Raw genomic sequence first — 27,720 nt, 5'->3', positions numbered from 1 at the left:
ACCTGACTGTTCTGCCTTATTATTATTCGACCATGCTGGTCATTTATGAACATTTGAACATCTTGGCCATGTTCTGTTATAATCTCCACCCGGCACAGCCAGAAGAGGACTGGCCACCCCACACAGCCTGGTTCCTCTCTAGGTTTCTTCCTAGGTTTTGGCCTTTCTAGGGAGTTTTTCCTAGCCACCGTGCTTCTACACCTGCATTGCTTGCTGTTTGGGGTTTTAGGCTGGGTTTCTGTACAGCACTTTGAGATATCAGCTGATGTACGAAGGGCTATATAAATAAATTTGATTTGATTTGATTTGATTTTCAACCACTCCACAAATTTCTTGTTAACAAACTATAATTTTGGCAAGTCGGTTAGGACATCGACGTTGTGCATGACACAGGTCATTTTTCCAACACTTGTTTACAGACAAATTATTTCACTTATAATTCACTGAATCAAACTCCAGTGGGTCAGAAGTGTTCATACATGAAGTTGACTGAGCCTTTAAACAGCTTGGAAAATTCCAGAAAATTATGTCATGGCTTTAGAAGCTTCTGATAGGCTAATTGACATCATGTGAGTCAATTGGAGGTGTACCTGTGGATGTATTCCAAGGCCTACCTTCAAACTCAGTGCCTCTTTGCTTGACATCATGGGAAAATCAAAAGAAATCAGCCAAGACCTCAGACAAAAAATTGTAGACCTCCACAAGTCTGGTTCATCCTTGGGAGCAATTTCCAAACGCCTGAAGGTACCACGTTCATCTGTACAAACAATAGTATGCAAGTATAAACACCATGGGACCACGCAGTCATCATACCGCTCAGGAAGGAGATGCGTTCTGTCTCCTGGAGATGAACGTACTTTGGTGAGAAAAGTGCAAATCAATCCCAGAACAACAGCAAAGGACCTTGTGAAGATGCTGGAGGAAACAGGTACAAAAGTATCTATATCCACAGTAAAACGAGTCCTATATCGACATAACCTGAAAGGCCGCTCAGCAAGGAAGAAGCCACTGCTCCAAAACCGCCATAAAAAAGCCAGACTACGGTTTGCAACTGCACATAGGGACAAAGATCGTACTTTTTGGAGAAAACAAAAATAGAACTGTTTGGCCATAATGATCATCATTATGTTTGGAGGAAAAGGGGGAGGCTTGCAAGCCGAAGAACACCATACCAACCGTGAAGCACAGGGGTGGCAGCATCATGTTGTGGAGGTGCTTTGCTGCAGTAGGGACTGGTGCACTTCACAAAATAGATGGCATCATGAGGGAGGAAATTTATGTGGATATATTGAAGCAACATCTCAAGACATCAGTTAAAGCTTGGTCCCAAATGGGTCAAAATGACCCCAAGCATACTTCCAAAGTTGTGGCAAAATGGTTTAAGGACAACAAAGTCAAGGTATTGGAGTGGCCATAACAAAGCCCTGACCTCAATCCTAATAGGAAATTTGTGGGCAGAACTGAAAAAGCATGTGCGAGCAAGGAGGTCTACAAACCTGACTCAGTTACACTAGCTCTGTCAGGAGGAATGGGCCAAAATTCCCCCAACTTATTGTGGGAAGCTTGTGGAAGGCTACCAGAAACATTTGACCCAAGTTAAACAATTTGAAGGCTTTGCTACCAAATACTAATTGATTGTATGTAAACTTCTGACCCACTGGGAATGTGATGAAATAAATACAAGCTGAAATAAATCATTCTCTCAACTATTATTCTGACATTTCACATTCTTAAAATAAAGTGTGATCCTAACTGACCTAAAACAGGGAATTTTTACAAGGATTAAATGTCAGGAATTGTGAAAAACTGAGTTTAAATGTATTTGACTAAGGTGTATGTAAACTTCCGACTTTAACTGTACATACACCCACTGCAGGCGACAGGACCCACCCCCCAACATACATAACAAGCAGTCTGCTGCGCTCGACATATCTAGTGGATGCACAGCACAGAGCACAGCACTCCATAGAGTCCTTTACCATGGTATACAATCCCCCATAGCCCAGTGAGCCAGAAGACACCTCCCGTCGCTGTCATTGGCAGGATTCATTTGGTTGACGTTTACCTCTTTAAAAAAAAAAACGTAATCAGGGATACACAAACCATAAATCAAGTGTGTATATGATTATGCTTGTATTATCCACTTAGTGCACACTAATGAGTATGTTGTGAGATACATCGCACGCCGAGGACAGATATATTGCAAGTTACGGAATGAGTTCCTCTATGAAAAATGTATTATAAGACACCCAATCTTTATGAGTCCAGCACGTGCATGCATAAAAGCTTGTGCACTGAAAGACTTGGCTTTGCTGTTTATATATTTTTTTATGATACACTGCGAGCACACTGTTTTAAATGCATCAGACCTCATTTTAACATCTGTTTATAACGTTCACATTATTTCTGGTTATTTCTCAATGTAATCGAATTTACCTCAATATTGGACCATAAACACTCTAAGAATATCCTTCTAACACAGATATACTCTCTAACAAGTTCATAATATGAGCCATCTGTCTCCAAGCCTTTTTATAAGGCCATAAGCGTAATAGTTGCTATATTGTTGGATAATTAACGGATATATTCATTCACAAGACTTCAGAGACGTCCCTAAATGTTTGTATCCACTCCTCTACTTCTGTTTCCTTGAGCCTGTGCTGCACCAGAACTCCTTTCTGCATTCTACGAGCACTTTGCTAATTAAATGTATCGATACACATAAAATAGTAATATAAAGAAATGTGATCAATGTACAGCATACATACAGTAAGTGCAAAATGCTTTGATAATCTAAGTGCATTATTACTTAATCAATCATTTTTATTCAGAAAGTTTTGCCCCGGACTTCAGTTGAGTCTAAGGCATGGAGTTGCCTCAATGAGAGTAGTGACTTTGACTAGGAATAAGAACTGAAAATGTTCACAGAGCAGCTGAGAGGCAGTTTAGATCACATTAAACTCTGACTCAAAAACGGATCTTAAACACCCTACATAAATACTAGTCTATCATGGCATGCTAAACACGGTAATTTCCACAATGATGTCCACTTGAACGCAGTTAGCCCACTCCCCCCTAATCTCCACTGTGTCCCCATTCAGACACAATTCATCACAACAAGTGTATGGAAAAGACCCCCCCCACACACACACACACACACACACACACACACACACAAACACACATACACACCCACTCTGACAAACAGCACTTTCTGGTTGCGAGGGGGAACACCTCAGCGCTATTTATAGCTTGTGTGGCAGTGTTTGATTGGCAGAGGGGTGGGGGGGCTGGTTAGGACAGTGGCGCTGCAGCTGGGGACTTGACACGGCCTTGGCACCGTCCCTGGTAGCCATGCTCATGAGTGGGCACACAAGGCAGGTTGGCACACAACACTGGCAGACTAGACAGAGGGCACATGGGGCCCGCACTGACAATCACACAGGGGCAGGGGTCTAGCATTGAAACCTGCAGGGAGCAAGAAAGCATGCTAATGGGGATTGCGTTGCTAATAACGACTATAATTGGAATGGGAATCTAATGCAGTATAGCAGTGTTTCCTAATTTCCGTCCTTGAGTTTCTGTCTCTGGGTATTCCGGTGTTTGTTGGGCGAGTCAACAATCCATTTCATTCAATTGAAAAGTAGATTGAATACTGGCATGCAGACCTAGGCTCCCTTGAGTGTTGTCAGAGATAAGCTCATTCATACGTGAGGTAATTCTAATAGCTAACAAGAAGGTCAATTGTACTAGGTTTCGGCATCAGGCAAACTGTAGTCAGAGGCAAGAGTAGGAGCAGAAGTGGCTAAGACTGAAATAGACAGATGACTGTGCTCAGGCACTGCAAGGAGGGGTAGATGGTGGGTGGTGAGTAGAGGGAGAATGAAAGCCATAGATCTGAGTGAGAGGGAGAGGAGAGGGGGCCTGGCATGGAGAGTTGAGCAATGCTGCAGGCTGCCTGGACCATATGTCACTACTGGCCCAGCTGTGATGGGTAGGCTGGGTGGGGGATATGGGTGGTGTGTGTGTTGGTGTGTGAGCTGTGTGTCTGTGGGGGTGGGGGGGTAATGGAGCGGCAGGTGTGTAATCCATTACTTTGTAACGGAGTCGTGATCAAACAGCGGCTGAGTCCACTACACGTGCACACACAATCACACACCCATACGCATTCACGCACGCACACACAGACTCATGCACGCACACAAACACACATCAGCCTCTGTGTCCCTGGAAGTATGACAAACAGTTAGGCTGGCCAACACCACTGTCTGTCCTCAAGTCTCTCAATAACGTCCTATCACTGACAGATGTTCCCTCCCCTCGCCTCAGGCATTGGACACAGCAACTGGCATGTGATAAAATCAAAGAGCGTCTTGGAATCTTGGCGTCTTGGAATGAGAAAAGAGGGCATTTAGAGAGCATCCCTAAGTACTAAATCTGATCAAATTCCAATCCAAAGTTGATCTTCATTGTTTGTATGTAAAATTTGAGCATGCTGCAGAACACTGGTGGAAGAGCTGTCCCACTACTCCCCTATGTGGACATTTCCCACAATACCTGCATTCAGTTGGAATGTTAGATAAAAGGGGGTGCTCCTAATGTTTTGTACACTCAGTGTATAACCCCTAATTATGTAATAAGTGGTGACCTTTTGAAAATGGCTTATTTCAGTTGTGCGTAATAGTTATTCAGATGCCAAAAGGCAGTAAAGCTCTTGTTAAATAACCTTAGGATTTGCCAATGTACAGTGCATTGAGCCTTCTTATTGGTCAAATGAAGGAGCTTCTTTCTCATGACTCCTTCCATCCATGTGTGCCTTATTATTACATAATTGTCACATCCCCCCTGTTTCCAAATGGGTTCCCAAGGGTCATGCATGTGTAAAAATGCTAACTACTCCTGAGTCATGCTTTATGCAATGTGACAACAGTAGCTACAGGAAAAGCCACCATGGCGCTGCATTGTTGGCTCAGGCGCTAATGATTTTAATTTACAGTATCAACACTGCCAAAGCCATTGCAAACATATGGGCAGGGAATGCAACACAATGGCCATGCATGGATACTGAGACAAATCCTGTTCTAATTCCCTTTATTTTGAATTAGCCTAGCAGGCTAATGTGATTCAGTAGTAGTGAGAGAGGATACTAACATGCTAGTGCTAGCGCTGTGCTAGCAGGAAATAGTGCCCTCTGATTGCTTGCATAACACTGGGGCACAGTGGGAGGGAGAGCGATGCCTGGGCACATGACTGGAGGACAGGGCACTGGTGTGTTGCGTCTGGTGCACACAATGCGGGGCTCTGTCACTTCATATCAGTGGCAGCCATCACTGTCGATCCTCTCGCTCCCACCACGGGCACAGAGGGCTAACAGCAGCCCACTGGGAAGTGGTCAGTGCTCTTCTACTGTCAATGGCAGTGCAGCATAGAGTTTTTTTGTTAGGGAGTGAAGTTAAGTTGGATTGTGTAGTGTTCACTTTTTTCGATTGACTTCTGAGGTGGAGAGTATGCAAGTAGGGGAAGCTACACAAACAATAAAGTGTTAAGCAGAAGGTATAGTGACTTCTGTACTTGGACGAAAGGGTACACTCTTAATCTATTAGGTTAATTCGGACTAGGCATAAGTCAAGCTTTCAACATCACCCGTTTCAGCACTTGTAGTGTTTACTGAGGTGAATAAAGCATATTTGAAATAGGGGAGCACAGAATAGCACAATGGTGACATGACAGATATTTTCACATGTTCTTCCAGAGCACTGTTATTTCCTCAAGCAGCCCCTTAGTTGAGACTGAAGAGGCCGCAATGAAGAGAGAATGGTCTTTTGATGGATGTCATTCACAAAACAAAACAGAGTGGCATCTCAATGGAACTGCTTGGGGAAGAAAGGAGAGAGCAGGTCTGTGGGATAGCCAAACACTACTGTCAGTCACACCAGGGAGAGAGGGAGGGAGGGAGCAGGGGGAGGAGAGGTAGCCTGAGAAATAGAATGTGTGAGAGAGCGAGAGAGAGAGAGAGAGAGAGAGAGAGAGAGAGAGAGGTACCCCTCTGTTCCACCTTATCTCCTCTTTGGCAACATATGATTGCTTTTTGTCATGCCACTAAAAGCATTTGAATCGAACCAAGATTAATCAAGAGGGGTGTGTGTGTATGACAGAGAGAGAGAGAGGTTGAGCGAGACATATAGACAGAGAGAGACAGAGAGACACAGAGAGAGAGAAAGAGAGAACGAGAGAGAGAGATGGAGAGGCCCACTCGCGCCGCATGAGGTGAGTGACAGGCATGAATATTTAATCGCCTCTCATCCTCTCTCCAAGGTGGTGGCTATTGGCCCGTCAGGTCTGCCTCAAATCCATTCATAGCTTCTGCCTCATTGGCACAATTAGACAGGGATAAGCCTTTGATTAATTGACTTGGGCCTTCTTCTCATCACTCCATAGCTGAAAAGGCCCTTATCTGGATCATAAGGTTCTTTATACTCCTTGTGAGTGATGAGAATGAAAGATATTGGCAGCTAGCCACCCTGCAAGTACCGCTATAGTACTCCATTACATCATTACATAGTCGTTAATAGACTCATACTCTCAATCAAATACTAAATACTATGAACACTGTTATTGTAGTGTAGTAGACGTTAAGTGTGTAAGTAAAACCTCTGTGTTTTAATTGTCTAAATCTGTCTACAAGGTCTACATTTAAAGAGAATCCTTTCCAAAGGCGATGCAGGTACAAAAGTGAAGGAATAGTACCCCCTTCTGGTCTTAGCTAGCAGGCTGAAATTCTACTTAGTATGATATAGCAAGTAATCTAAGGCATGTTATCTAAGGGCAAGTAATTTAAGGGGGGGAGGGAATAATAATAAACAGTAATAAACAGTCAGATTGAAAGAGTCCCGTATTCCTAAAGTGTCTCAGAGTAGGAGTGCTGATCTAGAATCAGGTCCCACCTGGTCATGTAATCGTGTCATGTCCGTTATGATCTGAAAGGTATATTGATCCTAGATCACCACTCAGATGGGAAAGGGGATACCAAGTCAGTTGCACAACTGAATGCATTCAACCAAAATGTGTCTACAGCAATTAACCCAACCCCTCTGAATCAGAAAGGTGCAGGGGGCTGCCTTAATCAACGTCATCAGCACCCAGGGAGCAGTTGTGGTTGGGGGTTAACTGCCTTGCTCAAAGACAGAGCAGATTATTTTTTCCACTTTGTTGGCTCGGGGATTCAAACCAGCAACCTTTCGGTTCCTGGCCCCAACGCTCTTAACTGCTAGGCTATGAGCACTGGTCTAACAGGCCCATCTAAGCCAGACGTGACCTACTTGTATAGAGGCGTACTGGCGTGAAAGTTGTTTGCCACAAAATGTTAAGCTAACAATAGGTGCAGGACTGAAACTCCCATAAGCAAGCCTTAGGCGACAGTGGCCCAGGACACCTGCCTTGAGTGTCTAATAGGAACACTGGCCTCCTTCAGGTCCAACATGTACATGAGATACTGTGTTATAACTAGGACCCCGGCCCAGAGCTTTTCCTAGTCATGTCATGTGGTCAGGAAAACATCCAGGAATTAAATCAGTGACCATGTTTATTGGCAATGTAATGTACTCAGAATACCATGTATGTCACGCCCTGACCTTAAAGGGCCTTTTTATGTCTCTATTTGGTTTGGTCAGGGTGTGATTTGGGTGGGCATTCTATGTTCTGTTTTCTATGGTTTTGTATTTCTATGTTTTGGCCAGGTATGGTTCTCAATCAGGGACAACTGTCTATCGTTGTCTCTGATTGGGAATCATACTTACGCAGCCTTTTTTCCTTTTGTCATTGTGGGAAGTTGTCTATGTTAGGGGCACTATAGCCCTTGTAAGCTTCACGGGTGTTTTTGTTATTTCTTGTTTTGTTGGCGACATTTGACTAAATAAAAGAAAATGTACGCTCACCACGCTGCACCTTGGTCTTTCTTGAACGACGGCCGTGACAATGTAATGTCAGGTCATGTCAAATACAGTTAGTTACATGCCTAAAGGGTCAATTGTGGTGATATCCTTTTTTAGATATGTAATGTTTTATTAAACCTTGTGGCTTTAGAAACGGTCATGACAGTGTTGCAGACACTCATGTCAGTTCAAACAAACCAGTCTAAATACAGCAAAGTGAGCGATGGAATAGATAGTAATATAATTCCTAGAAAAGTAATCCCCTTTCAAGTCAATGGGTGGGTGATGGATGGGATTGTATTTCTATAGTGTGTGCAGCAGTAGGTAAGTACCTCCTCCTGGTCCAACATGTAGAGCTGATTTCCGGAGATCACACAGAGACGGGGATTCCAGTCGGGGCGGTCGTAGGAGGGAGCGGCAAAGGAAGGGGCATGGGGGCGATAGGAGGGGGGGACGGCACACCTCGCATCTGGGGAGGAGAGAGAACAAGGGGAGAGGGAAGGAGAGAGGGGAGATGTGTCAGTTAGGGTGACTGGATGGTGGTGGACATGCCAGAATATGCCCGTCGACAGATGGTTGTTTATGTTTGCAAGCTGGTACATCTGCATCAGTTGAATCCAAAACACTGAAAATGCAATGTGACTTCTTCACGTTTGTCCACATTTCACACATAACAACAATGCTCAATGAAAGAAGTGGACAGATTAATCTAGGACTGGTCGATTATGCAGTAAATAACTCACAAATCAATGCACTGATTCAGAGAAAATAAAACACACTTTTTACAGAGTTTATTTATTATGATTTGTAGCCATAGCCCAAAATATGGATAAAAGGGTCTGCAAAATCAGGGGTTCCCAAAATGGCGTCCGCAGGAGAGGTACTGCAGAGGGTCCGTGGCCAGATCTCTAAATATGTATAAAATAAATCATTTTTAAAAATACAGGGTACGTGCAATGCCGTCGGGGTATGCCAAATAAAAACGGGATTCGCATTAAAAAAATATATATATTTATATATATTTTTTTTCTTCACATTTTCAAGCAGTCCATTTGTATTTTCTAATGGGACTATACTTTTAGGTGAGGTTTTATTCTAGCCTGCGTAACCTTGTTTCACTGCCAAAAATAAAATGAAACCATCTAGTGTTAAGCGAAATAACAACACAATGTCAAATACAGCTAGCCTAGTCAAATAATTAACATCCAATCACATTTTAACCGTTACTCTGTCGCTGAAACTCCACTAACTGTCCGTATGTAGCCAAACGTAGCTGCTGCTCATTCCATTTGCTCGAAAATTGAAAACTGGTTTGAAAAAAGTAAGGCCCGCATCCATAGAGACACATACCAGCTCTACTGGTAGTACTGCTACTACCAGCAGTACTACACCTGCACCTGTCGACAACACAAGTTGTTCTGCTTCCATAGAGACACATACCAGCTCTACTGGTAGTACTGCTACTACCAGCAGTACTACACCTGCACCTGTCGACAACACAAGTTGTTCTGCTTCCAAAAGCACATCCAATGCTAGCATCAGTAATTCTACATTTGTTGTTAGCCCAGCTAGCATGGACACTGACAGTTGTGAATCTGATGCAGTCAAAGAGCTACTGCCTCCTTACCCGGGAAAGCACCGAACAACAGACAGGGACGTTGAACCATCGAAGTGGCGCAAATATGATGAGAACTACATTGATTTTGGGTTCACTGATATTGGGAATAGGTCCTTTCCTAAGCAACAGTGTGTTATATGTGCAAAAGTACTATCTCACAACTCGATGACACCTTGACTATGGCGCAGACATTTAGAAACAAAACATGCCAATTTGAAAAATAAGCCAAATTAGTTTTTTGAGCGAGAATTAATAAGACTTTCGAGTTGTAATACATGTACAGTATAAAAGCAACAGATACCATTAATAAGAAGGGGCTAGAAGCGTCTTATATGGTGAGCTACCGAGTGGCTAGGACAGGCAAGCCCCATACTATTATGGAGGACTTTAATTCTTCCTGCTGCAATGGATATAGCTTGGAGAATGCTGAGGGAAAAGGCCAAAAAAGCTATACAGACAATGCCTTCATCAAACAACACTGTTTCACGACGCATCAGTGACATGGCAGGATATGTTTTGAAACAATTACTGCTTCGCATACAACCAGTGAATTCTATGCGTTACAGCTGAATGAGTCAACAGACGTGCCGGGCCTGGCACAGTTCCTGGTATATGTCCGTTACGTTTAGGTGGGGTCCACTGGAAACCAGGACAACAGGAGAGGATTTTTTTTAAAGTACTGGACAGCTTTGTGACATCAAATGGACTTTGGTGGTCAAGATGTGTTGGTATCTGTTCTGATGGCGCAAAAGCCATGACAGGGAGACATAGTAGAGTGGTAATGCGCATGCAAGCAGTTACTCCCAACGCCACGTGGGTACACTGCAGCATCCACCGAGAGGCTCTTGCTGCCAAGGGAATGCCTGACAGCTTGAAAGACGTTTTGGACACTACAGTGAAAATGGTTAACTTTGTTACTTTGTTAACACAAGGACCCTGAACTCTCGTGTATTTTCTGCACTATACAATGCTATGGGCAGTGACCATGTAACGCTTTTACAACACACAGAAGTGCGCTGGTTATCAAGGGGCAAAGTATTGACACTTTTTTTAAAATTGAGAGATGAGATGAGATACAGGCACAGACTATGTGAGGAAAATTATTTAAGACTGAGATGCTCTCCAATACAACCCAACATTGCAGAGTTATGTGCATCCTTTCAAGCACACTCTTCTCATTAACCTGTGGTGAGTTATTCACAATTTCTGTTGAACAAATAAAGAGCAAAATGATTGATTATTATAACATTATTATTTGTGCCCTGGCCCTATAAGAGCTCTTTGTCACTTCCCACGAGCCAGGTTGTGACAAAAACTCACACTCACTTTTATGTTTAATAAATGTATAGTGCGTGTGTGGCAGGCTTAAAATGATGGCAAAAAACAACATTTGAGAGTGTGCTGATCCTGGTGCTAGAGGGGGTACGCAGCTGGAGGTTGAATGTTTGAAGGGGTACGGGACCATAAAAAGTTTGGGAACCACTGGTTTAGAGGATCTAACACAAAGCAATATCATTATTATTCATCTGCAATGTAGGTTCTTATTAACCATAGGCAGCAAGGCCTGGGTAGCTCACAGGGATATCTACAAATTATACATTTTTCAGCTCAATGTTTCTTTGTTTTGAACATAAATTCACTTTAATTTCATCTTTAAAACTGCAAAGTTTTCTTTCTTGCTGACCATAGTAAGCTGTTTTTTCTCTGTGTTGGTTGGGGCGTGATTTGGGTGGTTCATCTAGGTGATATTGTTTTTCTATGGGGGCCTGATATGGTTCCCAATCAGAGGCAGCTGTTTATCGTTGTCTCTGATTGGGGATCATATTTAGGCAGCCATTTCCTCAGTTGTGTTTTGTGGGATCTTGTCTACATTCCGTTGCCTGAGTGCACACCAGTAGCTTCACATTTTGTTTATGCTTTATTGTTTGAGTTTCGGTTTATTAAAAATATGTGGAACTCTACACACGCTGCACCTTGGTCTACTCATTACGACGAACGTGACACTGCCAATGTTTTTTTATTTTTTATTGCATGAAATTAGCTTGAAATTAGCTTGAAAATGATGCCAATAGGCAGGCTTTTTAACTGTTCTTTCCCTGGGACCGAGACATGGTTCGCCCAGCAATGCACTGCAGATGTCACAGTAAAACATCTCTTTGTATGACATTGTCATAGCACTGCGAGATGTGTTATGGTTGTGAGGGGGTCCTTGATGAAGTTGCTCTCACAAAAGGGGTCCCCGGACCCAGAAAGTTCTGTGTGGTAAATGACTATATCTTCATACTACATCGCTAATGCATCGACATGCCTTTGCTCGTCCCCAGGTTCCCCCTCTGACCAGACGGCCGTAACAGACAGGCAGCTCTTCAGACAGACCCGGGGTCCTGAAGCAGAAGGGCCGTGGCATGAAACAGAGCAAAAGAAGCTTGGTGATCCACTACAACTGCTGGAGTCAATTAGCCAAGCTCTGGCTTCAGTCAGCATGATGCTCGGTCACTGAGAAATAACCAGGGCACGATTCTTTGTCTTTTTCACTATCTTTCATAGTCTCCACTTCCTAGTGTGTCTCTCTATCACTTGTACTCACTCTGCCCATCCCTCTGGTTCCCCCTCTCTCAACTGTCTTTCACGTATTGACCTTCCTATTCATCTTTCCTCTAGTCTCTTTCTATGTTCCCCTCTTTCATATTTCTTTCTCTTTTCCCTCGAAGTTATGTCAGGGGCTATGTTAATGTTTTCATCAAAACACTTTTGCTATCCATTCCATTTACATTTCAAGCAGAATGTGAAGCAAACATCTCAACGCTATTCTCACTCAAGACAGCCTTGTGTAGTGAATCCACAGACACCTCCCAACAAGGCCGGAAACAAGCACTCGACGAGAGGTTAGCCAAAGTGACATTCCCCACTCCTCACACCAAGACTGTTTTCACAATTCACACACTACGTATCTGCAGATTGTACAAGTCCCAGAGTCAACCCTCTAACACACTTTATTTAACCCTTACCCATACATCTTGTAAAAACAACAGCTGTCTAGTGTCTACGTACACCTTTTCACTTTACAGACAGCACACTTTAACCCTTGCGCATTTCCCCATGTTTGAGAAAGGAAAGGCCCCTGCAGGTTGAATGATGTAAACAGGCTCTGACTCGGCTGACACACAGCACCATGGGCACACTCACAGCAGCGGGCCATGCTGTCCATTTGACACTATGCCAAGAAGAGAGCCACTCCGACCCTGAAAATAGGCCTACTTCAACCAAACAAACCTGTCAGAACCTTTATTTTACAATAAAAGCTTTCTAAAATATTCACTGTATTCACAATGTGAGTATCCCCACCAAGTAGGAAGCCAAGCACAAAAGGCAATCTGTCTAATTGTAGCGAATACAGCTGAGTTTGTTTTATATTCAAGTTTAATTATGAATAAAGCTGCTCTTGAATTATAAATGAGTTGCTAAATAAGCAAAGCTTATTAAGGGGATCACAGTGGTAGAATCCAAGGTATGATTCACCGTACGATATGAAGAGAGATTACATAACCCTGATTTCAACCTCTAAGTCACCTTTCACTCATGGATTCACAGTCACTGTGGTTATTGTGACTGAGCCCCCTAGGGGTTTTCATATACACTCACATATCATAAAAAATTTGACCAAATCACAAAATCTAGGCCGTGAACATAGGCCAGGGCATGGAGGGATCTTTATATACAGTACCAGTCAAAGGTTTGGACACACCTACTCATTCCATGGTTTTCTTTATTTTTACTATTTTATACATTGTAGAATAATAGTGAAGACATCAAAACTATGAAATTCACATATGGAATCATGTAGTAAGCCAAAAATATATTTGAGATTTATATTTGAGATACTTCAAGTGCAGTTGTAAAAACCATTAAGCCCTATGATGAAAGAACCAGAGTTACCTCTGCTGCAGAGGATAAGTTCATGAGAGTTACCAGCCTCAGATTGCAGCCCAATAAATGCTTCACAGAGTTCAAGTAACAGACACATCTCAACATCAACTGTTCAGAGGAGACTGTGTGAATCAGGCCTTCATGGTCGATATTGCTGCAAAGAAATCACTACTAAAGGACACCAATAAGATAAAGAGACTTGCTTGGGCCAAGAAACACGAGCAATGGACATTAGACTGGTGGAAATCTGTCCCTTCGTCTGATGAGTCTAAATTTTAGATTTTTTGATGTCTTTGTGAGACGCAGAGTAGGTGAACAGATGATCTCCCCATGTGTGATTCCCACCGTGAAGCATGGAGGAAAAGGTGTGATGGTGTGGGGGTCCTTTGCTGGTGACACTGTCTGTGATTTATTTAGAATTCAAGGCACACTTAACCTTCATGGCTACCACTGCATTCTGCAGTGATACGCCATCCCATCTGGTTTGTGCTTAGTGGGACTATCATTTGTTTTTCAACAGGAATATGACCCAGCACACCTCCAGGCTGTGTAAGGGCTATTTGACCACGAAGGAGAGCGATGACCAGATGACCTGTTCTCCACAATCACCCAACCTCACCCGACCTCAATCCAATTGAGATTGTTTGGGATGAGTTGGACCTCCGCAGTGAAGGAAAAGCAACCAACAAGTGCTCAGCATTTGTGGGAAGACTGTTGGAAAAGCATTCCTCATGCTGGTTGAGAGAATGCCAAGAGAAGAGTGTGCAAAGCATCATGAAGGCAAAGGGTGGCTACTTTTGAATTGTTTAACACCTTTTTGGTTACTGCATGATTCCATATGTGTTATTTCATAGTTCATATTATTCTACAATGTAGAAAATAGTAAAAATAAAGAAAAACCCTTGAATGAGTAGGTGTGTCCAAACTTTTGACTGGTACTGTTAATATACAGTATATATTTAAAAAAAATCTTTATCATCTCTGAGAATGGCATGGAGAAAAATGTACAGACCATATAATCTTGTCCTGCAGCTAGAATTATGTACCTCCTTGTACATGGATGTTTACTTGTTTCACAGTTGAAGTGTTACTTTTTACATTCACAATATCAATGTTTGAATGTGGAAAGAAAAGTTTAGAGTATTGAGACTACTACAGTATATCAATTCAATCATCATAATTTTATTTAACCTTTATTTAACTAGGCAAGTCGGTTAAGAACAAATTCTTATTTACAAATGATGGCCTACCCCGGCCAAACCCAAACGACGCTGGGCCAATTGTGCGACGGCCTATGGGACTCCCAATCATGGCCGGATGTGATGCAGCCTGGATTCGAACCAGGTGACGCCTCTAGCACTGAGATGCAGTGTCCACTGCGCCACTCAGGAGCCCCCCAATCACCATCATCATTACCGCAGACAACATATAGCCTAAATTCCAAGGCCCAGGAATCCCAAAATATGAGTGTGACACTAGTTCCCCTCTTTCAGAGACACATTGGACAAGGAGAGAGAAAGCCTTTGACACTAAACGTTATAGACCTACAGCAGCATACCTAATGAAAGTCACAATGTTGTGGATCCACTGGGGATATCAGTGACTCATACCCACAATATGTGCTCCAGCTACAATCTGTACCTCCACCTTCATGCCTCATCATCTGAAAAACCTTGGGGGGAATTTCAATGAGTAGAAGCTAAAATGCATGTAGGGTATGGTGCATGCGGTTGGTGCGGTCCAATCTAAGTGGGCTTGTTCTGTGTTATAAATATAAAAAACACTGTTTTCGCGTTCTCTTATTAAAGCTCTCAGAATGTGCTGAGGTCTCTCTCTGTGGGCACGTAATGCCATTCTTTCCTGCCTACCTTTGCAGTTTGCCAAGGAGCAGAGCAGCCATCAGATGACTGGACAGCTTTATTCAACATTGTCATTACTGAGCCCAACAGGGGTAATGTTAATTTATACACATCACTAAGCTCTAAAACAGTGCTAAAAATAAACATGCAATATCCTCAGGCCACCCGGGTCGGGCAACGTGCCAACGCCAGCATGGCCTTGTTGGCTACTTTCAAGGCAAAGAAGCACAATGTACTGTACAGTATGTACACATTTTATACGTTACATGGTGCCCACGTAGCTTCTATATCACATCATTCGGAATCAATAGGGGTATCCTACCATTCCATACTCTATGAATGCTTTTGAATTTATTGCCCAGATTTGATGTATTTATGAAAATATACACGGTTCTGCAATGGTGTTCTTTAATACACTGATTCGGGATATTTAGTACATGGCCATCAGTGTCATGTGTGACGTCAAATGTCAGGGATGTGTCACAATGGGCCTCAAGGAATAGGTGAACACAGAGGTCCGCACTACACTGACACCGCACAGGTGTGTGTGTGTGTGTGTGTGTGTGTGTGTGTGTGTGTGTGTGTGTGTGTGTGTGTGTGTGTGTGTGTGTGTGTGTGTGTGTGTGTGTGTGTGTGTGTGTGCGTGTGTATTCTCACCTATCAGATCATTCAGTCAGCCCTTGTCTGGCACCGCAGGGCTCTCCACTACCACGTATTTGTCCACACGGCGTCACTGTTGCTGCACTTTACGTGTGAATCCGCCCCCAACTCCACACACAGGAAACAAGGTTACTGCCCAAGAGATGTCACTTCCGAAACACCCACTCTTGCTCGCTCGCGCTCTCTCCCTCACGCCCCCAGCCTATTGCCATGACAACCGAGAAAAGAATAGAATATAAGTGAGTGTTAAAGAGACAGATGATCAGAGACAAGGAGAAAGTGAGGAAGAGATGGAGGGAAAGATTGAGAGGGAGAATAGTAGACGAGGGGAGACAGCAGGGAACGAAATGGACAGGGGGAGAGAGGAGTAGACAGGGAGAAAATGAGTGGGAGGAGGGAAGGATGGACGATAGGAGAGATAGAAAGAAGGGGGAGAGGAGGTAAGTGATGGGATGAGCTGGGGATAGGAAGAGAGGAGAGGTGAAGAACTGGGGATGCTGAGAAGAAGGAGAGAGATAAATGAAGTGACGAGAGAGGGAAAAAGGGAAGGAGGAGACTTTTTTTGGGAAAAGGGAGCCCACATCTTGTTCCCATAGCAACCCAGCCATCCATGAAAAACGGACTTGTTCCTCCCTCCCTCTCCCTCTCTCTCCGATGCGCACGCGCACATCTTTTCTGTCCATCTATCTATCTACACACTATAGACATATGTTGGTGGTGAACAATACTAAATTATTCCTTACACGGCTGTGTAAAATACATCAACAGATACCACAGTCCAAAACATTCACTACTGTTACTGTAAGACAACATAAGATGAGGAAACAAGATCTATATATTTATAAGCAAGCCGTCTGCTTGAATATATGGCGATAATAAAATCAAATGATAATATTTAAAGGTGAAATCAATGTTCCGATCGTCCTACTATGAATCAAAATTAAATTAAACTTTCCCACAAACTCCCTGGCAGCCTCCCTCCATCTCCCCACAATCTATCGCTCTCCTCTCCCTTCCACATATCTGTTTCTCAGTCCCCCACTCCCACAGCCCATTTCTCTCTCGCTTCCTCACTCTCTCTCACACATGTATCTCCTACTGTCCCCCTTCTCTCACTCTACCCGTCTCCCTTTCACTTCTCTCACGCGCTTCTCCCTCCCTCTCGTTACCATCGTCTCTCTCACTATCTGCCACACAACTCTCTCTCTTGCCCTCTCTCTCTCTCCATTCCCATCCCTCCTCCAGGATGCTAGAGCAGTAGGGTGGAATTACTGCACTGCCAGTAGCAGAGTTGGGTTGGCTTATTAGAGTGTACAGTATCACTCTCTCTCTCTCCTTTCTCTTCACTTGACTATTCCACGGGGCTACGCAGCAATCCCCCAAGTTGTGCTGCAAAACTCTCTTTACTTAGGCTTGAACAACATCTATAGGAAATGAGATGCAGGATTGCTTTGTCTGCTAACCCTTCATGGTGATGTGCTGTTCTGCCCTGTCAACCTGTGTGAAGGTGATATTCAATGTGCTGAGTATAGAGAAAATATACATGAATGGGACTCATCTGTGTGTGTGTGTGTGTGTGTGTGTGTGTGTGTGTGTGTGTGTGTGTGTGTGTGTGTGTGTGTGTGTGTGTGTGTGTGTGCGAAACCACGGTGATCCACATTCACAGGTAACTGTATTTATTTGCACACGTCTATCATCTATCATGGTGTGTTCTCCCATCTCTCTCTCTCTCTGTTTGCATATCCTGTCTCATGTCACCATGTGGGGGGTGCTCCACTGAGAGAAAGCAGGTCAAGCCTTTGGTCCTCAGAGATAAATAATAATTATAGTGATCTGTCCTCAATCCAGAGATAGACTAAGAACTGTGTCATTGTTATATTACCCAAAATGGCTCTCAAACTGCTATACAACTTAACTCACCTCGTCTGACAGACAGAGGAGTGGCGGGGAGTCTGACTGGGAGGCCCTGTGTTGCCCTGGGTGGAATTATGAAAGAACTTTCTGATTGAGAAAAAGCCAGAGGTGTCATGGATCAGAGGTATCTGGGGTATTTCATGGCACCGTTTTGCCTCCTTGATTTTGACAGATCAACGCAATGATGTCTGAGTAGGAATCAACAGAGACCATCTAAATGGAATTCAGTTCTGGGTTTTCTGCTTTCACTTCATCACCAAGATGTCTGTCATGTTCAGTGGAGTCTGAAATGATTGACACCCTTGATAACGATGAACAAAAATGACTGTATAAAATAAATAACTCAAATACTGAAAAGGGAAATTATATTGCTTTATACTAATAAAGTTGTTCTGAAAAATATATTTTGTTTAACAAGTAATAAAAAACAATCTCAAAAAGGTATGGGTCAAATTATCGACCCCCCTGTTTTCTATACCGTTCAATACCTCACCTTGCGAGGACAACGCAATGCCTTTTTCAAAAATGATTTATGAGATTGGCGAACACATTGGGAGGGATTTTAGACCATTCCTCCATACAGAATCTTTCCAGATCCTTGATATCCTTCGTCTGCGCCTATGGACTGCCCTCTTCAATTCAAACCACAGGTTTTCAATTGGAGTCATGTCCGGAGACTGAGATGGCCATTGCAAAATGTTGATTTTGTGGTCAATTAACAATTTCTTTGTTGATTTTGTGGTGTGCTTGGGGTTATTGTCTTGCTGTAAGATCCACTTGCTGGAAAATCCAATTGCGGCCAAGTTTCAGCCTCCTGGCAGAGGCAATCAGGTTTTTGGCTGAAATGTTCTGGTAGTGAGTGAAGTTCATGATTTTTAAGAAAGATTTTTAAGCTTTGCGACAATTAAGAAATGGATTGTGTAAGTGTGCTGTTCAGAGGTTGAATGGGCAAGACAAAAGATTGAAGTTCCTTTGAACGGGGTATGGTAGGAGGTGCCAGGTGCACCGGTTTTCCCGTGTGTGTCAGGGATTTCCTCCTCTTCATCTGAAGAGGAGAGGCGAGAAGGATCGGAGAACCAAAATGCGGCGTGGTAAGTGTCCATGGTTCTTTTAATATGTAAATGTACACATGAACACTACAAAACAATAAACATGGAAAACCTAAACAGTCCTATCTGGTGCAAAGACAGAGACAGGAACAATCACCCACAAACACACAGTGAAACCCAGGCTACCTAAGTATGATTCTCAATCAGAGACAACTAATGACACCTGCCTCTGATTGAGAACCATACTAGGCCGAAACATAGAAATACCCAAATCATAGAAAAACAAACATAGACTGCCCACCCAACTCACGCCCTGACCATACTAAATAATGACAAAACAAAGGAAATAAAGGTCAGAACGTGACAGTGTGTATCAAGAACGGCCCACCTGAAACTGTTTTTCTATCCAATAAATTACCACTTAGACGGACCACCTAAGAATTTTCTATACATAAAAACTCCTGTAATTAGCTCCAATGACTGTAATTTCCTCCATATTAAAGGGATAGTTTGAGATTTTGGCAATGAAGCCTTTTATATACTTTCCCAGAGTCGGATGAACAGGAACAGCTAGCATGCTAACTGTTCCTGTAGACTTCCAGTCATTGAACTTTTTCAGACTGGACACAGAAACATAAAATTGGTATACACAATGGTATTCTGTTTTCAGCTAGAAAAAATTCACAAAATTATTATTTTTCACATAATGAAATCCCCCAAAGTATTTCCCCCCCAAAAAAATATTTCAAAATATTGCGGACCCCTTGCAGCACCTCTGCGGACCCTAGTTTGAACCCCCTGAATTAAGCAACTGCACAGAGCTCACCTCAGGGTTTTCTACAGTGCACACGCTAACACATTAACATGAATGGACATATGCCTCCCATGGCAAAACAACGTCCTAATCTCAACAGGATCTACCAGCAGCAGGCTACCAGAACAAAGCAGCCCCTACTGCCAGATTCTATTTATTAATATCATTACTGTGAATTAGGTTTTAAATGAGAAGTGTAAGGGATGAGATAGTAAGGTTAACCCTAACTGAGTCCCAGACCCTCTTAAACTTGTCTGTGCATGTTACCGCATGTTATCTCATCCCTTGTTGCACTAAAACAAATACAGTAAAATTGTACTTGGGCGTCCAATACCACTATGTGTGTGAACTGTCTGTTTCAGTCATAAAATACTGCAATACCTTCATCCATTATGTAAGTCAGATTTTTGTGTATTCTCCTCATCTTTCTCTGCATGTTCAAATGTTCCGACATTCAGAGGGAGCAATGACATCATCATCACCCCAATTACCTTACACAACCCCTTCCCCTGACTAAATCAATCAGATCACTCAATCAACACAAACAGTTATACAGCTTCCTGTGTCATCGTGGTATCAGTGGTCATGTGGTGACACATTTGCTGTCTGGTTGACAGTAGCCGTACAGAAGCCACTGAGCTGAAAGGACAAGAAAGGGGACTTGAGCAGACAAGATTAACTTGTGTATCTGTAGCGATCAAATGCATGCCAAATAAATAACTTTTTGCTCAGTAAAGTAGTCCCCCTCTGTCTCATTCCAAAACTAACATTATTTTCCATTCAAAAAACTTTAGTGACTTGGATAACTGATCTCAATTGTATATTCCCCAAAAAATATCATTTAGATATGTATCTGGTCACCATGACTGCAACTTCAATTAGGTAAATAAGATATTTTTTTATTGTTGTTAAAGTCCCTTGTTCCACATGTATGCCTGAGGTCTACAAAATAAGTGTCATTTAACTATCTCCCCTCTGATCAAGTAGCACAAATATATAGTTGTTTGTGCTTTCTCTCTTTTTTACTCTCTCATATGAAAAAGGTCAACTGTAAAACCAAATAAACAAAACTTGTTTTGGACAGCAAAGCTGTTGTTGAGCACTGATACTCTACCTCTGCATTCAGCACCACTGAAGTGGACAGCGACTGAATCGGTTTTCTGAAGTTCAGCCCCACATGTCAGTGGAAAGCGACTGTGTATAGTCAATGGCAGTGTGGAATGATGGTAAGACCATTATACTTTAACCTAGAAAGGAACCTGTACTGAACAAAAATATAAATGCAACATGCAACAATCAATTGAAAAAAATGTATTGGTCCCGAATCTACGGATTTCACATAACTGGGAATATAGATATGCATCTCGTGTCACAGATACCTTAGGGGCATGGATAAGAAAACCAGTACCACCATTTGCCTCATGCAGCCGTTTGCCTCATGCAAACGTACTGCCAAATACTCTAAAATGACGTTGGAGTCGGCTTATGGTAGAGAAATTAACATTCAATTATCTAGTAACAGCTCTAGTGGACATTCCTGCAGTCAGCATGCCAATTGCACGCTCTCTCAAAACTTGAGATAGCTGTGGCATTGTGTTGTGTGGCAAAACTGCACATCTTAGAGTGACATTTTATTGTCCCCAGTACAAGGTGCACCTATGTAATGATCATGCAGTTTAATCAGCTTCTTGATATACCACACCTGTCAGGTGGATGGATTATCTTGGCTAAAGAGAAATGCTCACTGACAGGGATGTAAACAAATTTGTGCACAAAATTATGGAGAAATTCCATACGCTCTTGTGCATATGAAAATTTCTATTTCAGCTCATAAAACATGGAACCAACACTTTACATATTGCGTTTATATTTTTGTTCAGTCCATATAATCCTGTGTGTCATGTTCTTCATCTCAAACCAGGGGTTATCCAGCGCTGACATCCCGCTTGCTTGGTCAACACAATCTCAGTCAGCTTTTCACCCCTAGCTAATATGAACACTCACCACTCACTAGGTCAAACAAACTAAGACACTTTGAAGCCAGTTCTGTGGTTAAAGTGAGTGTGAAATCCAATGTAGTATCTTCATGCAGGAAATGAGTCTTCAAACATGGCATTGAAGCGAGAAACTACAATTAAAAGTGTTTCATAGGTGTCTCACACCTTCCTCTCCCAGCAGTCCATTTCTACCAGTTAGACTCTGCCTCTGATCAAAGAGATCAGGATGTTCTGCCATTATCTCCACTCTCATACAACTCAACTCCAAACAGAGCAACAACTGCAAGATAGGCTCTCTGAAAACCACTAGGACAGGAGCTTTCCTCCTGAAAAGAAAACTTACATTAAAAAACACTAGAAATTGGATTGCATTTCCAGTCTCTCAACAATCCACTCCAATTTAGATGATTCATTATTTGAAATAACAAAAGGGCATATCACTTAAAACATTGCATGAATGCCAGCAAATACAGTCGAAATGCACTTATATTTTGTGTGGTGAAGATTCAAATGTGGTGGAGATGAGGTGCTAAATATAGCGCCAGGCATGCAGAGTGAGCCTGCTAACCTTTATGAGATCTTCAGAGTAGAAGTTAATCACTAAAATAAAAACACACACAGACTCTCTCTCTCACACACACATGCACACGCAAGCACGCACGCACACGCACAAATAAACACACATCGCACATGTGTAGGATCCTAATTTGAGCCAGTTTGCTACAGCAGGAAAATAATCCTGCAGCGACATAATGTGGATTATAATCAATGGACAATATTGAATGGGTTGATACATTTTCCGTAAGGGAAAATCAAGTTTGAAATTTCAAAGTGGAAATTACAAACTTCAGAAGCCTTTTTTACCTCAAATACACTACAAGTGCTCCTGCAACAGGGTGATCAAATTAATATCCTACATCTGTACACAAGCACACTCACACACACATACACACATACACACACACACACACACACAAACAAAAGCATGCATGGCACATGCACGGCACACACACACACACATTCTTGTGAGCCTTGTAAAATGACAAATCTTTTTCTGAAGTAGACACAACCCTAAATGTGTAATAGTGAAACACTTTAAAATGGTAATAGACTACTCTGAAATGTCAGGGTCCAATGGCCTTGTTGTTGAGTATCAGCATATCAGTGTATTTGATTACAGCTAATTAAAATGCACCATTCTTCTTTGCAGTATCTGTGCATCTGAAGTGAATGAGAGGTACATCCCGTGAAAATTCAGACCTCCTTTCTCACCACCTTCAGTAAAAGTGCACACTGCATATATCAGCCACCTATTAGCATCACAAGAGAGGAGGGACGAATTAGCCCATCGCCAGCATGGAATTGACGGTTTGAGAGCACATTTGAATTATCCGTCTGCCTTTATAACACTGTAATAAGATGGCTGTGAAGTCCTGTCAGCACATTATGGCGCCATGACTGGCTACTGTAACTCTCCTAAAACTTACGCCATATCAGAAAACAAACTAACATTCAAATGTCAGGTTCTATAGTATAATAATGAGTAATGTGAGGTGATCTGCTACTGTCATGGCCTGATTTGACCACCACGTCATTCTTACAACTGCGTATAATATGTATGCAATCTATACATTATGACATCCTACATCAAGTGTAACCCCCCAAAAAGTGTGAAATGTACACATAACACTGAAAATAGACTTAAAATGTCTGGAACTGAACATCTCAACAGGTGACTGATACATTATCTACATTATCTACCCTACAGTGCAATATCTCTTGGTTCTCATTGTAACTCTGGGTCCCAGGTACGAACAAGGCTTCAGTGAACATTATCTTTGTGAGCCCAACTCTCCCATTTGTAATCCTGCTTGAGGCACCACAGTAGTATTTTAATAATCTATTCTTTTAGGGGGCACTTATCACAGGCTGGACTATCAGCATCGCAAATGACACGGTGCGGAATTCAGACTCGCCCGAAAGCTATGTCAGGACATTTATTTTAGATATTTTGACGGAAAAGGGTCAGAAAGGGTTGTTTGAAAAAGCCCTATACTTTGAAAATAATTTAATTGCATATAAATAATATTAATGTACAGTATGTGTATAAACCAAAAACATAAAAGTAATGTTTCATTCTACAGATGTAGGATCTTAATTTGAGCCAGTTTGCTACAGCAGGAAAATAATCTTGCAGCAGCTGGAAATTTGAATTGTTATGTGGATTATAATTAATGGACATTTTTGTAGGGGTTGATGCATTTTTCGTAAGGGAAAATGAAGTCTGAGATTTCTAAGTGGAAATTACAAATGTCTTTTTAAACCTCAAATACACTCCTGCAACAGGCTGATCAAATTAAGATCCTACCTGTACATTACAAACTAACATCACACCTTTACTAAATGTTATTTTTTAATGATACATAAGCAAGTGAAACCTACTGTGTTTAGGTATCAGCTTTTTTTCCATTCAATCATCCCTACAAACTAGAGGTCGACCGATTAATCGGAATGGCCGATTAATTAGGGCCGATTTCAAGCTTTCATGAGAATCGGAAATCGGTATTTTTGGGCGCCGATTTTGCCGATTAAAATTCTTCTTTTTATACCTTTATTTAACTAGGCAAGTCAGTTAAGAACACATTCTTATTTTCAATGACGGCCTAGGAACGGTGGGTTAACTGCCTTGTTCAGGGGCAGAACGACAGATTTTCACCTTGTTAACTCGGGGGATTCAATCTTGCAACTTTACAGTTAACTAGTCCAACGGTCTAACCACCTGCCTCTCATTGCACTCCACGAGGAGCCTGCCTGTTACGCGAATGCAATAGAAGCCAAGGTAAGTTGCTAGCTTGCATTAAACTTATCTTACAAAAAACAATCAATCACAATCACTAGTTATAACTACACATGGTTGATGATATTACTCGTTTATCTAGCGTGTCTTGCGTTGCATATAATCGATGCAACGCTGGGGGATGATTTAACAAAAGCACATTTGCAAAAAAAGCACAAACGTTGGATGACTGTACCTAACCATAAACACCAATGCCTTTCTTAAAAAAATACACAGAAGTATATATTTTTAAACCTGCATATTAAGCTAAAAGAAATCCAGGTTAGCAGGCAATATTGACCAGGTGAAATTGTGTAATTTCTCTTGCGTTCATTGCACGCAGAGTCAGGGTATATGCAACAGTTTGGGCAGCCTGTCTCATTGCGAACTAATTTGCCAGAATTTTACGTAATTATGACATAACAAGGTTGTGCAATGTAACAGCAATATTTAGACTTAGGGATGCCACCCGTAAGATAAAATACCGAACGGTTCTGTATTTCACTGAAATAATAAACGTTTTGTTTTTGAAATGATAGTTTCCGGATTCGACCATATTAATGACCAAAGGCTCGTATTTCTGTGTGTTATTATGTTATAATTAAGTCTATGATTTGATAGAGCAGTCTGACTGAGCGATGGTAGGCAGCAGCAGGCTCGTAAGCATGAATTCAAACAGCACTTTTGTGCATTTTGCCAGCAGCTCTTCGCAAGCACAGCGCTGTTTATGACTTCAAGCCTATCAGCCTAATGGCTGGTGTAACCAATGTGAAATAAAATCGAATCAAATCAAATTGTATTTGTCACATACACATGGTTAGCAGATGTTAATGCAAGTGTAGCGAAATGCTTGTGCTTCTAGTTCCGACAATGCAGTAATAACCTAACAATTCCACAACTACTACCTTGTACACACAAGTGTAAAGGGATAAAGAATATGTACATAAAGATATATGAATGAGTGATGGTACAGAACGGCGTAGGCAAGATGCAGTAGATGGTATCGAGTACAGTATATACATATGAGATGAGTAATGTAGGGTATGTAAACAAAGTGGCATAGTTTAAAGTGGCTAGTGATACATGTATTACATAAAGATGCAGTAGATGATATAGAGTACAGTATATACATATACATATGAGATGAGTAATGTAGGATATGTAAACATTATATTCAGTGGCATTGTTTAAAGTAGCTAATGATACATTTTTTACATCAATTTCCATAATTAAAGTGGCTGGAGTTGAGTCAGTATGTTGGCAGCAGCCACTCAATGTTAGTGGTGGCTGTATAACAGTCTGATGGCCTTGAGATAGAAGCTGTTTTTCAGTCTCTCGGTCCCTGCTTTGATGCACCTGTACTGACCTCGCCTTCTGGATTATAGCAGGGTGAACAGGCAGTGGCTCGGGTGGTTGTTGTCCTTGATGATCTTTATGGCCTTCCTGTGACATCGGGTGGTGTAGGTGTCCTGGAGGGCAGGTAGTTTGCCCCCGGTGATGCGTTCTGCAGACCTCACTACCCTCTGGAGAGCCTTGCGGTTGTGGGCGGAGCAGTTGCCGTAACAGGCGGTGATACAGCCCGACAGGATGCTCTCGATTGTGCATCTGTAGAAGTTTGTGAGTGCTTTTGGTGACAAGCCGAATTTCTTCAGCCTCCGGAGGTTGAAGAGGCGCTGCTGCGCCTTCTTCACAACTCTGTCTGTGTGGGTGGACCAATTCAGTTTGTCCGTGATGTGTACGCCGAGGAACTTAAAACTTACTACCCTCTGCACTACTGTCCCGTCGATGTGGATGGGGGGGTGACTGGGGTACCAATGTAAGAAATAACACGTAAAAAAAAAAAAAATACTGCATAGTTTCCTAGGAACGCGAAGCGAGGCGGCCATCTCTATCGCCACCAGAAGTTAGTTAGCTGGGTGTGCGCTAATAGCGTTTCAAACGTCACTTGCTCTGATACTTGGAGTAGTTATTCCCCTTGCTCTGCAAGGGCCGCGGCTTTTGTTGAGTGATTGGTAATGCTGCTTTGAGTGTGGCTGTTGTTGATGTGTTCCTGGTTCGAGCCCAGGTAGGGGCGAGGAGAGGGACGGAAGCTATACTGTTGCACATAGTGCCTATAAGAACATCCAAGGTATATGAAATATAAATGGTATAGAGAGAAATAGTCCTATAAATACTATATTAACTACAACCTAAAACCTCTTACCTTGGAATATTGAAGTCTCATGTGAAAAGGAGCCACCAACTTTCATATGATCTCATGTTCTGAGCAAGGAACTCAAACGTTAGCTTTTTTACATGGCACATATTGCACTTTTACTTCTCCAACACTTTGTTTTGGCATTATTTAAACCAAATTGAACATGTTTCATTATTTATTTGAAGCTAAATGGATTTTTATTGATGTATTATATTAAGTTAAAATAAGTGTTCATTCAGTAGTGTTGTAATTGTCATTATTACAAATAAATGAATACAAATCGGCCGATTAATCTGTATCGGCTTTTTTGGTCATTCCAATAATCGGTACCGGTATCAGTATCGGCGTTGGGAAATCATAATCGGTCGACCTTTACTAAAAACATCCAATAACTGCTCCATTTTGACTCCATGACTAATATAATTTTTTCTATTACTAATATAGTGACATATGTACAGTAAGTTGTTGAATATCTCCAGGTCTGAAGGCACAACCTGCCTGTGCATCATGAGAATCTGTGGGATCCAATGACATAATGTCTGGAAGGCCTGTGAGCCAACCATTATCCCGGATTGGCAGCCCTCTGATTGGCATAGGAGAGGAGATAGCTCATCCTGACCTTTTGCCATGAGTGAATCCTGACAGGATCAATCAAAAGACGAGCATCCTTTAAACACAAACACATCGAGTCATTGGGCTCCAGGCTTTGCGGTGGAATTGAATAAGTGGGCCCCCCTCCCATAGTGTGGTCTGCACTAAGCAACCATTTCTCCTAGCTACTCATTTCTGATGGGATCCTTATGTAGATTTCCTCAGAATCAGCAGTAAGGCTCTTAGCGGATGGGGTATGTCTGGGCCTTTTCACCACCAGGTTCAATCTGTACTGCTGGGGAACAGAGAGATAGTGAGGGAGTGGAG

General features: G+C 42.2%; 1 protein-coding gene across 8 annotated transcripts in view; it reads right to left on the bottom strand.

Moving 5' to 3' along the window:
* syngap1b (synaptic Ras GTPase activating protein 1b) overlaps window positions 1-27,720 on the bottom strand; it is a 111,656-nt gene that overhangs the window by 80,581 nt on the left and 3,355 nt on the right. For 7 of the 8 annotated variants that reach the window (XM_024385882.2, XM_024385886.2, XM_042304588.1 and 4 more), the window contains exon 2: window positions 8,264-8,400. In XM_024385882.2, coding sequence (XP_024241650.1) covers window positions 8,264-8,400 — 137 coding nt within the window. Of the gene's footprint in view, window positions 1-8,263; window positions 8,401-15,992; window positions 16,410-27,720 lie in introns of those variants that run through there. The other variant, XM_024385881.2, reaches the window with a different exon arrangement.

The sequence above is a fragment of the Oncorhynchus tshawytscha genome, linkage group LG23 (genome assembly GCF_018296145.1).
Source record: "Oncorhynchus tshawytscha isolate Ot180627B linkage group LG23, Otsh_v2.0, whole genome shotgun sequence".
In the NCBI taxonomy this organism is placed as follows: Eukaryota; Metazoa; Chordata; class Actinopteri; order Salmoniformes; family Salmonidae; genus Oncorhynchus; species Oncorhynchus tshawytscha.
This window is presented reverse-complemented; position numbering and strand designations above follow the sequence as displayed.